Genomic DNA, 12,798 nt, shown 5'->3' on the forward strand with positions numbered 1-12,798 from the left:
AAATCCTCAGAAACCTCTTGCACCGAATTACAGTCTTAACTGTGCCAGGCACCAACCACCTACCTTCCCAATTGGCCTCACCAGCATTAGCTGGTAAGCTAACACACACGGAAAACAATTCGAATAAACGACTACCTCTGCACGATCCAATGCATGCTTACTCTCCAGTCAACCCCAAGGTGCCTTGGAGGAGGGGAGGGCGTTACTTTCGTGTAAGTATGCACAGAACACCAACACTTTAGAGAAAGTTAAGTTCTCATAACGAACCAGGTGGGTGGAATGAGGTGAGGGGGCTCCGGCCCGCTCGTCACAGGTAGTAGCAAATATTTTTCCCCACTCCCCCAGGGTCACACCACTTCCTGCACCTAAACAGGAAGAGGGACTGTATCTCGTTTCCAAATTTATTTATTTATTTATTTAAAAAATAGCTTCCTCAGAAGCGTCCCGTTGCCTAGAAAGGCCCGACTGGCACTCCCCTCCTTCACGGAGCGCTACGAACGACACCTCTGGCGGACAGGCTCGCGAGCTGCCTCTTCCTGCCCTTGACTCACCTGCCTGGGCCAGAAGCCGCGGGGACCGAGAGCCCTCCTCGCCTACCCCCAGCCGACGCCACTGCGCCTGCCAACAACCGGCCTCCCCATTGGCTCGCCGCGCGTCCGTCACCCGCCCCGCCGCTCCTCCTCCGCGCCGGTCGCCTCTTCCCTGTCAACGGCGCAGAAGCTAAGATGGCGGCCTTGGCGACCGGCGGGCCGGCCCAACAGCAGCAGAGTGCCAGGGCAACGACGAGTTTCCAAAGGAAAGGGCCGGATGGAGGAGGAGGCGGCGGCCGCTTGGCCGTTCTGCCGGGCACCCGGCCCTCGGTCCGGCACGGGCAGCTGCTGCTTTCCAGCGGGGTCCCCTCTCTGGACTATGTGCTAGGTTGGTGCCGGCAGCGCTGCGCAGTCTCCTGACACGTCCCGCCACCTCGCCGTGCGGGTTTCGCGGTAGTCGAGCGGGCTGAGGTGGCCTCGGAGGGCAGGCGAGGCGAGGCGCTGGGGGGCTGCCTGGCTCCCCTCAGTAGCAGCCCCTCCGAGCCCCAGAGCTGCTTCTCTCCTGACTGAACCGCTGCCGGGCTCAGTGTGCGCGGAGGAAAGCAGGGAGGCTGCGAGAGAAGGGGAAGCGGGGGTGGGGAGCGGGACGGATCCGGCCGCCTCGTGCTGGGACAGGGCTGTGGGTTCGACCCCCGCGTTCCCACCGAGCCCCGTGGTACTTACTCTCCGCTGTCCCAGGGGGCTAAGTACAGTGTTCCGCCCAAGGAAACTTGAGGATGCTCGAGGAGAGCATGGATTCTTGAAATGCGCGCGGAGCCTTGAGGATGGGAAGTGGACTCAGTCCCGGCAGAGCAGGCATGGCTTTTTTAAAGAGACGTGCCGTCATCTAGATAGCCACTGACTGGCTGTCCTCCTTTCGCGTGTTTCCCCTTGCTCGTTCGCTGATGCCATGCAGTCAGGATGGCGTTGCCTACGAGTGCCTTCTCGCATCAAAGCGTCCATGAATACAAAGCAGCCTCACGCAGCAGTTTCTGTGTAGGTCTGCTCAATATCGAATTTAAAAGAACCTCGGAAATCTAACGGGGCACATAGTAGTAAAATACGAATGGATTGAGTGGAACCCAGCAGGATTCAACATATCCATGTAATAGCTGCAGCGTGCACCAGTTTCACCCTGCAGACCACCCTCAGCCCATTTGACTTGCACTGCTGTAAAACTTCTTGAATACTGAGTTAAATGTGCGTTGTGTTAGAGACTGGGCATGTATGTTAAAAAAACTGCGTGGGAGCAATTAGTTCTTTTATTCGTTCGTTTTTAAGCTTGTGCATCCTGCTTCATACCCAAAGTGCCCAAGTGGGTAGTTTCTGCAAAATAAACATAATGGTGTTGTTTTAAAGCTACTATAAAGTTGGTGTGGACCTGATGTGTCTGCCTGGGAAACTTCTGACACCTCATGGTAGTCACGTTGAAACTTCTAAAGGAGTTGTGCACTGTGTGTGCAAGTTATAAATAAAACACAATGGTTCAGGTGTAAAATGATGCTTAAGGCTGCTTGGTTTATACAGGTATGTGCCGTACACCATTTGGATCCTATAAATTTAGTCCTCACTTTTCAATAATCATACTTGAAGCCAATGGGACATGCACATTGTGGTCAAGACCTTGGTTTACAATTAATTTCTTCTTCCTGACACTTAGGACTCTCATTTTGAATCTAGCTAGAACTTCATGTATCTCTTTATGTTCAGATATGAGTTGCATCATGCATCAGGTCTTTTATCTAAAAATGGTCATTTCATGGGCTCACAGATTTGGTAATGTAGTGGTTTGGGGGGAATGTCACTACCATAGGGAATTCCCTGCCATCCTTTTAAAGGAAAAGGCCTATGAGGAAGTGAGTGATAATTTAGTAGGAGCAGGAGTTGCTGCAATATACATTAGATGAGAGAATTGTTGTTAAAAATGTGCCCTGAAGGAGGAATTTCCCAGATGCAATTCACTTATAATAAACAACAATTTGAGCAGCTAGAATTTTACCCCTTCTTTTTTTCTGCTTGGCAGTGGTACTATTCCAGTTTTGTGGTTTTTCTGTGTTCCCATTTCTGACAGAACAGATGTGTAAAAGGGTCATGTGGCAAAAAATATATGACTCTCACTCTAAGATTCCCATGCACATGAACCTGTAAGTGAGTAGACATATTTGGTTATATATTAGCTTGGCTGGGCATGAGTTCAGTAAGGTTTGTAGTGAGTATATAGATGTGTATGCAATTTTCACATCAGCAAACACCTTCAAAAGTGTAATGCACTAATCAGGCCTTGGGTGGTCTGCTTGATACAACCATTGTACAGTGGTACCTAGGGTTACATACGCTTCAGGTTACATACGCTTCAGGTTACACACTCCGCTAACCCAGAAATAGTGCTTCAGGTTAAGAACTTTGCTTCAGGATAAGAACAGAAATCGGGTGGCAGCAGGAGGCCCCATTAGCTAGAGTGGTGCTTCAGGTTAAGAACAGTTTCAGGTTAAGAACGGACCTCCGGAACGAATTAAGTACTTAAACCGAGGTACCACTGTACTAGATTAGATAAGACATGCTCTTCAGACAGAAAAGAACAGAAATGAAAAGCTATCACTGATTCCATCTCATTTTATCATCATTAGGAAGGGAACAGTTGCATTTTAATGCTTACTCAATAGGAAAACTGTTAGCCGAACATTTTTGCCAAATGCCATTGGCTGCACCTCATCTCAAATTTTGTATTATTATAATCCTTGCTTCTACTTAATTTTTTGTGTTATTTTGCCTTCTCCAATATATATATAATCTTTAGGTGGGATGAGATCATTTTGGGATCCCCCACCCTGAATGATGCTGCCATTCTGAAATACAAGATCTAGTTCTTCACATTATGAGGACATTTAAATTTCACACATGACCATGAATACATCATTCAGAAGTGATTTCAGTCATAACTGTCATCCCATTTATTTCAATAGGAATGAAATTCAGCCAACTTGGTCTGGATCCAAGCTAGGGCCATTAGCTTAAAAAAAATATGTATGTTCATTTATTTTGCATTTTATATGCTTTCCCGCAAAGAGCTTTGGGGTGTCCACAAAGGTCTCCAATCTTGGGTGGGGTAGGTTAGTACAGTCATACTTCGTGTTGCGTTTGCTTCAGGTTGAGCGTTTTCAGGTTATGTCCCGCAGTGACCTGGAAGTACAGGAAAGGGTTACTTCCTGTGCAGACGCTCAAAATGACATCATGCACAGAAGCGGCGAATTGCAACACGCACAGACGCAGGTTGCGTTCTGCTCATGTTGCAAACGGGGCTCCGGAACGGATCCCGTTCGCAGCCAGAGGTACCACTGTATGTGTGACTGGCACAATGTTACCAAGTGAGTTTCACTGTTGTGTAAAGATTTAAACTTGGATCTCCCTAATCTGACACCTACCAAGTAGACAGTGTTCTTTGCCATCAATGATCCTGTTCCTGTTTGGAGATCCCACATGTTATCATCATCATCATCATTAACTAGTCTGTTTCAGATAGAGTATTTTCTCTCAGTCATCAGTGTGTTCATTCCTATACAGTTCTTTCATCCACTTACTACTTATGGATGCCCATTTCTGTTATTAGACTAAGAGTTCTAAATATTTTAGAAAAAATGTAAAATGATATATATTCACAATGTATTTGTAGAATGCTTTCCCCATTGGAAATTCGCCTGGTGCCTTCATTATACAACTTCAGGCGCCCGGCAAAAATGTTCCTTTTTAACCAGGTCTTTGGTTGATCTGATTGACATCATATGCCCATTTAAAATGTGGCTCTTTGTGGAGGGGTATTATTATTGTGGCTTTTATGTTGATCTTTTCTGTGAACTGCCCTGAGACCTCTGGCTTTAGGGCAGTATATAAATTCAATAAATAATAATAATAATTTACATTATTTCATCTAATGATGTCAGTGTTTCCTTATTTTACAAACAGTAGATATAAACAGATGGGGAACCTATGACTCTCAGATGTTGAATGACTACAACTTCCATTGTTCTGGACTGTTGGCCATGCTGGCTGATGGGAGTTGATGTCCTGCAACTTTTAGAGCACCAGGGGCCCCTTATCCCTGACATAATTGAATAACTTGGGGTGGGAAATGACGTAAAGGAATGCATCTTCCATCATGGTATAATGAATAAATAGGCCTTTCTGTGATGTTTGGCTCCTAATATTTCTGTATTTTTACTTTCTTTTCTCTATCCTAATTCTTCATAGTTTTGTTTTTGCCTCTGGTTGAAAGTTTACCTATTTCTACACCAACTTAGGTCTTCTAATTAAAGATATTTTATTTACTTTGTGTGTTATGTTTTTTGATACTAAGATGACAACCACTGTCGTCAGAATACCTCAGCTAGATGTACCCACAGAATGTTTCTTTTGTATTTCATTATTATGGTACGTTGGCTTTACATACTCTGGAGATACTGCTGGTTGGGTTCTGTTGGGTTTTTTAGCACCTTAAGCAGACCTCTGTTGCTGGTGACTGAAAACAGCTCTGTTTACTTTCGGCAACATGGCATTTATTTGGAATCCACAACCATTCAGTCTAGAGCAGTCTTAGTTCTATAGAAAGCTCTGCAACTATTTTTAAGATTAAAAGATTTACAACTTGGGAAGTAAAACATGAACTAGCATACTTGAAAGAGTAAAATACCATACCCACCCTTCTTAACTAAACATGATAATAAGAGAAAGTACAATAACTATAAACAAAAGGTACATGCAGCTAAACCACTGAAGTACAAAAATATTGCTTATCAGTCTTTTAGTCAAGATTTCAGTTTACCAAAAATCCAGAAAAAGCCATAATATAGACAGGTGTTTATGGAAGTGTCTTCTGGTATCCAGCTCCTCATGTTATAGTCCAGGTCCCAGGCTCTTTTCTCCAGATGGAGGGAGAGAAGAAAGATTTAGGAGCTGGCTGATGATGATAAAGATGCCCACTCATCAAAGGGGTTGATTCAGCTGATCCTATGCTCATATGAGATGGGTACCACTGTGCAATGGTGTAAACTCATTATATGTTCATTTAGGCTCTATCTGAGCTCTTTGTGCAGATATTCTGCATTGATGTATGGGTTTAGCTTTGCTGTTCTCTGCACTGGTGCAGGTGGGATGCGGGTTGCAAGGTGGAGGCTATCAGCCTTGCACTATTGTAAGATAACTAAATAAAAATAAATTCTAATGAATTCAGTGAGAATGATTCCAGATAAATGTTTAGAGGACTGTAGCCTTAATCAGTATCCTATACGCAGCTGAGTCCGATCCTGCAACTACCGGTAGATAGTTTTGACTCATGATAAATGCAACTTACTGAATTACCGTAACTGTACCAGGTTCTTCAAACACTTGCTCTAATGAGGCAGGATTACTTTATGTATAGAATAGTCTTAATAAAACAAAGGAATGTTGGCTTGTGACAACACTATTAAAGTACTTGCGTTTAGTTATGTAGAGCTATGCAGGATCTTTTCACCATATTGTGAAAGTAATTGTAGTGCGTGATATATAATTATATGCAATATATAATTATTTAATAGTGAATTGTAAGAAGTATTATAAAGGTAATTAAAATGTTTTTCATGTTACATTTTTAACTTCCTGTATCACCTTTCCTTGATACTACTAATTGTTGGAAACATTATTATGCATTCTAATTTCTTAAATTAATTTGTTCCTAGGTGGAGGTTTGGCAGTTGGAACCCTTCTTCTTATTGGTTAGTATGAAATTTTCTAATACATTTTACTTAGTAGCAATTATATGGTCATGGCATTATCTTTTTATTTTTTCAAGTGTTTTAGGGGAAATGTTAGAATGGTTTTTCTAAGGAGTTCCTTCTAAAAGATAATGCAGGACTTATTGTAAAGAAAACATTAATTTATTTCACCGGGGCTGTGTTCTCATGTCATGTTAAACATTGATTTACTATAATGTGCGCAAGCTGGAACCCTCATACTTCCCTCTTCCCACATGGCCAGAAGAATACTTCAGAAGGTTTTTCTGTCATTCCCCCTTAAACATGATTTGTCATTGTGCCTGAACTGAGACTAACTAATTATGGTCAGTTAATTTCAAAATGAAACTGTTTCAAAACACGGTTTCTGGAGCTGGCAGGTTTAAACTAATCATAGGGTCATATTCAACTAAATAGTTGTGCTAGCAGAAGCCATGGTGAGGATACGTGCTAGCGCAGTGGAAGAAGGAAGGTTCCACCATGCAAAGAAAATTCTTGTAGTGATAGTGCCTTAACGCTACATTGAATACAACCCATAGTTATTGTGAAGCACAGTTCCCATTTCCAGCACAATGATGCCAAGTGTCTCCCATCATAGGTTTTTTCATGTGAAGAACTGATGGTAGATTTTAAACCCTTAAAAATATAGAATTCGGGGAGAAAAGGACAAACTAACAGAGAGAGAGAGCATTGGAAGGAATAAATGATCTTCCAAGTAAGGATGAGCACACACTTCCTATTAAAGTAAAAGTAACCATTTTTCACATAAACCGTGGCTATCACAGGACTGTGTTAAAGCAGGGGTTACCAACATGGCACCTGTTAGCACAGTGGCACCCCTGAGGTCTTCCCCTAGGGCCTGTGGACTCTATGCGCCTGCTCCAGCCCCCTTGATCATGGAATGGTGAGGATGGTTGACTTCTTCTCTCTTGAGAGCTGAAGGAGGAAGATCAAGGAATGACTCTTTCCTTTCAGATTAATTGTACTGGATCTGATTTTTACCCAGATTGCACGAGATTGAATCTAGTGCAGGGGGGGAGAGGGATGACCAGAGGGGTGATGACCATGGCACTCATGCAAAAATCCAAACATGCCTATGGGCATAAGTAGGTTGGCAACCACTGTGTTAAGCAGTTGTTCACATAGTGTTCTTATATTGATCAACTCATCCTATATGATCCAGAAAGGAAAGCTGAAAAAATGCAGGTAAGGTAAAAACAATAAAGCTTCTCAAAAGTTACTTTAATATCTCTAATATGATAATAAAAACAAGGGGCAATATTCAGAACCAGTGCTTTTTTTCTTAAAAAATGTTTAGAGGTACTCTCATTTTGACTCAAGAAAATCACCTTTTTATAGTTCAAATTTGGAAAAATAAATGGACAAAATTGGGAACAGTAAATGGACAAAAGTACAAAGATTCGCACAATGTTTAGGGGGGGTGTCCCCCTGCACCCCCCCCGAAAAAAGCACTGCTCAGAACAGTTTTAAATAATTGCTTCAGCAATTTCAATCTTTGATTTCAGTAGGTCATCTCTGAGAATAAATACTGGTCAATGTAGGGATTAGATAAAATTGTGAGATGTACAGTTGTGGCTGTGTTAGACTTAATGCAGGAGATGGTTACTGTATAGTGATTGGATCATGAAAAAGTGCAAATGTGTTCGTAGATAACCAGAATTCTTCACTGAAATTGCTAATCAACTTGGATCATTTAAGCTTGTGTGGGGATAGTAATTGAAAACATGGAAGTGACGGTACTTCAGTTCCTAAGACTTTAATTTTTGAATTATATGGACTATTTTTCATACTTATTATGTGTAGAATCTGTATCTTGGATGTTGGTTTTAAAGCAAGTATAGTTGGTATTCTAGTTGAATGGCCTGTCATTATACAGACAACAGTAACATATTGTCATGAGATCAGTCTAGACAAGCTTTCTGTATCATGAGATTGAAGCTGTCGGAGTTAAGCCTCCAAGGAGGATATTTCAGTATTATACTCCGTGTTGTTAAAAGGTTAGGTTCTTTTTTAACAGTCTCAAGAATAGATTGCATCACTTCAGTATTAAATCCCTTATCAAATCAAATGCTCATCTTCATTATTTGATGTATATTATCCTGCCTAGTTTAGGAAACTAATAGTAAATTCAAGATTATTAAATGTCTGTTTCTGTTGTTAAGGTTTTCTGAAGATTGCATAACAGAATGGCTTCAAATCCTGTTAAATATTATTTGAAATACTACCTGAATGCCATTTGTATTTAGCTGGTTTGTTGGGTTCTGGCCTAAGGTGGCTCACAGCATTGTTGTCAGCCCTTCCCCCTTCCCTCCCGTCTAGGGATTTTTTTTTCTAAAGGAGAAAAACCCAGAAATCTAGCTCATATGTAACAAACCATTGCTTGTTGGACCCATATTGGAACAAGCAATGGTTTGTTATGTTGGGAATGTGAAACCCTGTTTTGCATGGAGCACTCATGCCACAGTTCCCTGGTTAGGATGTCACAGCAAATTAATTTAACAAACCAGGAAATCTTGTATTAAACTGGGCATGTAAGAGAATGTGAGGTGGGGAGTCGATTGGAAATGTGACATTGGAATTAAACCAGAAAGAGAAGGAGAGAAGAGTTAGGAAATACACACACTTTTTAAACATGGTAGAAAAATATGGCTGCAATACTTGGCACGCTTACCTTGAAATGATCTCCGCTGAGTACAGTGAGATTTATGTTGAGTGAACCTCTGGGGGATTGTGCTACATAAGTGAGTCCTATGTTGTAGGTGAAGATTGAAGCCAAGTTCCAGATCTGAAAGAGCATTCTACTAGTTTCTAGAACAGAAATTGTCTTTTAATCAATTTCATACCAGTAGGTTGATTTGGCAGCAACTAGAATAAAAATATGCTAAAATGTATATAACTTCTTAAGTATGATATAAAACATTTAATTGAAACAACCGATGCTTAATTATATTAAAAGGCCTACAACCTTGTGTAGCTTCAGAAACTTTTGGACTGTGACCATTTCAGAGTTGAAAAATAATTGCCTAGAATCTCTTCGTATGTTTTCCCCACCATACTAGTATTCGATAAAAGAAGAGCATGTTCAGGAGGCCATCCTTGCTAGGCCACAGATTACAAACAATTTGGAAAAATGTGTACTTTTTTTTCTTCTGCCTTTGTTTTTTGATAAAACAAAGATTCTTTGATTTTAAATTGTTACTCGAGTTTCACTTTTTCCAGACTCTGTGACAGCGTTATCACAGAGCTGAAAGTAAAACTTCATTTTTACTGTATTAATATACAGCTGCCAGTGTTTGTTTTTATCATGTTTTACCTACAGATACTTTGGCAGCCTAAATAACCATATAGTTTTATATTTTATTTCAAAATTATTATGTATTTTATTGAATATGCAAATTTCCTAAATTGAAACTGCATTCCAGTAGGAAAACCTTGCATAACAAATTTAAGTGAATTTTTGTGTGTCTTTTAATTGGGAGGTCAAAATTTTAAAAAGTTAGGTTACAAAAGGGTTTTGTTTAGTAGCTGAGGCCAAGTTTTTATAAAGCTAAAACTTTAACGTGAGTAAAGGCAGGACCATTCTTGTTCAGTCTAAGCCTTGGAGCAATTTCAGCTATTTTAATTAGCTACGATTTTTTTGTTTTAGGTATGCAATCTAACCTGCCTATTAAGGGTACTCATCACTTGTCAACATAATTGACTTTATCACCTTTTTGAAAGTTGAAAAAGGTAATCTCTAGAAAAGTACAAAACAGTGATTTGCTAAATATAATTATACAAAATATAACTTGTCAAAATTTACCTTCCTGCTGAATGGCAGTGTGCCAAGTATTGTAACATATATGTTTGCTAACTTTGTTTTGGCATGTGCTAATTAAAAACAAGTGACACAGACTAACCTCCCCTGAGCTTAATAACTACTATGGACATTAGCTAAATATTTTAGATGGAATTTTAGATGGTGGGAATGATTAAAATAGTCTTATCATGTTACCTACAGCACTTTAGGTAAGATGTTCTATAACTTAGGAAATGCTCACCTTAGGTCATACTATTAGACTATAGTACTGTGAATGCTGATGATTTAATAAATTAATAATGATGGGTTGTGACAGATTCTCAGCAGCTCTAGGGCAACCTGTCTAGACTATCTGCACTACAGACTGTCATATTTGCAGATATACTGCATTCAATTCTCCTCAACCATAGCTTTCAAAGCTTGTTATGTTTAGGGGCTTATAGTACCGATAATTTTAAAACTTTTAAGTAGTCACATTTGTTGTTCTGTATTGTGTGTAATTCAGTATTATCTGTTTATAAAATCATGCTCTGAAAAGAGGCATATAAATTAAAATAGATTTATTGGAGATCCTGTACTTAATTCTCACATAATTTACATAAACTGTGAGTAGATACAACAGACTAACAGTGACTTGTTTTTCCTGCTCCTGCACCAATTATAGCGTTTAGTTTAGTCTCCTTATTTTTTTTAGCTTCTAATATAGCTTCTAAATAGATTAAGAATCTCCATAATAATAATAAACTGAGCCAGTTGCATATTCGGAACTGGATTGCACCCCTTCTGAAATAACAGGTTTGTAGTTTGTGGGGTGATCCTGGATGTTACTCAAGTCTCTGGTAGCCTCAGTGGCCAGGCCTGCCTTTTACTAGTTGGTATGCCAACAATGGCCATTCTTGACCATAGTGATTAATGTACTGGTAACCTCAAAACTTGGTTATTGCAACCTGCTCTTGGTTTTTGCAATGTGGGACTACCCTTGGGTCTGGTCCAAAAGCTCCAGCTGCTGTGAAAGGCTGTGGTTAGACTGTTGGTGGGGATAGGCTTAAAAGCTTGCACTGGCTGTCCATGTTAGCAGGTCAAGTTCTGGGTTCTTGTATTCTTTTACAATGCCATTAACAACTTGGGTCCAGGATACCCTGAGGACTGCCTGATTCCTTGTAACCCTGCCCAACCACCAAAATCTTCTGTTATTGGTTCCCTGTGACTTAGCTACATGGCTGTGGGCTGTGCATTCAGTATTATGGGCCTAATTCTGTAGAACTTCAGGTGCTTGATGAGGCTCCTTCTATTTCAGTTGTCATTTTAAGAAAGTTTCCTGTTTTTACGAGTAATGTTAACTTAATGTATCTACTATAGAATTTTTATAATTTCTAGGTGCTATTCTTAAGTGGTGTATAAATAGCTGAAATAGAAAGGAATGTGTATTTGTCTAAAAAGATACTTAAAATCAGTTCTGTTGGTTCTGTTTTAAAATGCCCCATGCCCTTGGAGCTTCTTATGTGATAGAGGGAAAATTCACATGAAAACCAGTTTTTAAAAACATTAAGGGACAAATGTGTAGCATGGAAGTTTCTTCCCAGCCAGTCAGATCTATGGCAAGTATTAGAGAAGTGCTAACGTGCAGCCAGAACATGAGCATTGGGAGACTGCTTCCTTTACCATCTTAATGAGAAGTTGCCACTGGGTATACATGTGCTGGGTATTAAGTCCTAATCAAAGCCACAAGAAGGTGGAACTATATGGCAAGTATCATGGGTTGCAGGAGTAACTGACATGGTCCCCTGCCCATGTTGTAGGGCTTCAGTTGCCATCATACTTGACTGTGGTCCTGCTTCCTGGGGTTGATGGGAGTTCGAGTCTAACAACATCTGGAGGATGCCACATTGCCTACACTAGCCTTAACGGATTTGTGGATCTAGAACTTTTTGCTCAAAAAAATGTATCAGCTTTCTGAGTTTGTGTTCCCATGCGGCTTGCTTTTTCACGAGGATATATTGTATAAATAAGAACATGCTTCACTTTCTGATTGTTACTTATATTGTATGGTAGGAAAATGCAGGAGCTAATTTCTGTGGTGTCAAAATACCTGTAGCAAACAATGGGATGCGGGGTGGGGGTGGGGGGAGAACAGTCCAGGCTGTGTAGGCTTTGAATAGTAACATAAGTACTGAAGCTGGGAACAATGGCTGCTATCAGAATAGCCCCATATGAGTGCACTTTAGATCTTTTGAATAAACAAAAGTTTAGTGACCTAGAAATGAATCAATAAAAAAAGCTATTCTCTATGTGACAAATTGAATAACTGAAGGATTCTTAGAGAAGCATTGACTCTAACCATCCAAGATACATTGTTTGTGAAGGTTTTCTGAAACACATTAAATCCTTTGAGCACTGTAGCAGACAGTGAGGTGTTCTGTATTTAGGTTGCTCACTGTTTACTCTCACTGAAAGTTTAGCATTAGAGGAACCAGAACACTTATTTTCTTACAGCTCCTTGTTCTTTTGGAAAACTTGAAAACCTAACATTACAAATGTGATCTATAAAATGCAGCCTGGCTCATTTAGTAACATAGCAAATGTTATTGCTTCAGTATTGTTTGAGACCAATTGCACTGTGTTTATCTAAACCTCAGCTGAAATA

At 40.4% G+C, this 12,798-nt stretch overlaps 2 protein-coding genes across 7 annotated transcripts in view; one reads left to right on the forward strand and one right to left on the reverse strand.

Moving 5' to 3' along the window:
- The window catches only part of IMMP1L (inner mitochondrial membrane peptidase subunit 1), a 33,031-nt gene extending 32,373 nt beyond the window's left edge, over positions 1 to 658 (reverse strand). For 2 of the 4 annotated variants that reach the window (XM_081836476.1, XM_081836475.1), the window contains exon 1: positions 552 to 653. The gene's annotated coding sequence lies outside the window, so the exon portion shown is untranslated. Of the gene's footprint in view, positions 1 to 551 lie in introns of all 4 variants that reach the window. The other 2 variants (XM_081836474.1, XM_081836477.1) reach the window with 2 other exon arrangements.
- Positions 659 to 662: 4 nt separating this feature from the next.
- ELP4 (elongator acetyltransferase complex subunit 4) overlaps positions 663 to 12,798 on the forward strand; it is a 160,318-nt gene continuing 148,182 nt past the window's right edge. For 2 of the 3 annotated variants that reach the window (XM_081835726.1, XM_081835727.1), the window contains exons 1-2: positions 663 to 918; positions 6,281 to 6,316. In XM_081835726.1, coding sequence (XP_081691852.1) covers positions 726 to 918; positions 6,281 to 6,316 — 229 coding nt within the window. In that variant the 5' untranslated portion in view covers positions 663 to 725. The remainder of the gene's footprint in view (positions 919 to 6,280; positions 6,317 to 12,798) is intronic. The other variant, XM_081835725.1, reaches the window with a different exon arrangement.

Source organism: Podarcis erhardii (genome assembly GCF_964252035.2).
Source record: "Podarcis erhardii genome assembly, chromosome: 1".
Lineage (NCBI taxonomy): Eukaryota > Metazoa > Chordata > Lepidosauria > Squamata > Lacertidae > Podarcis > Podarcis erhardii.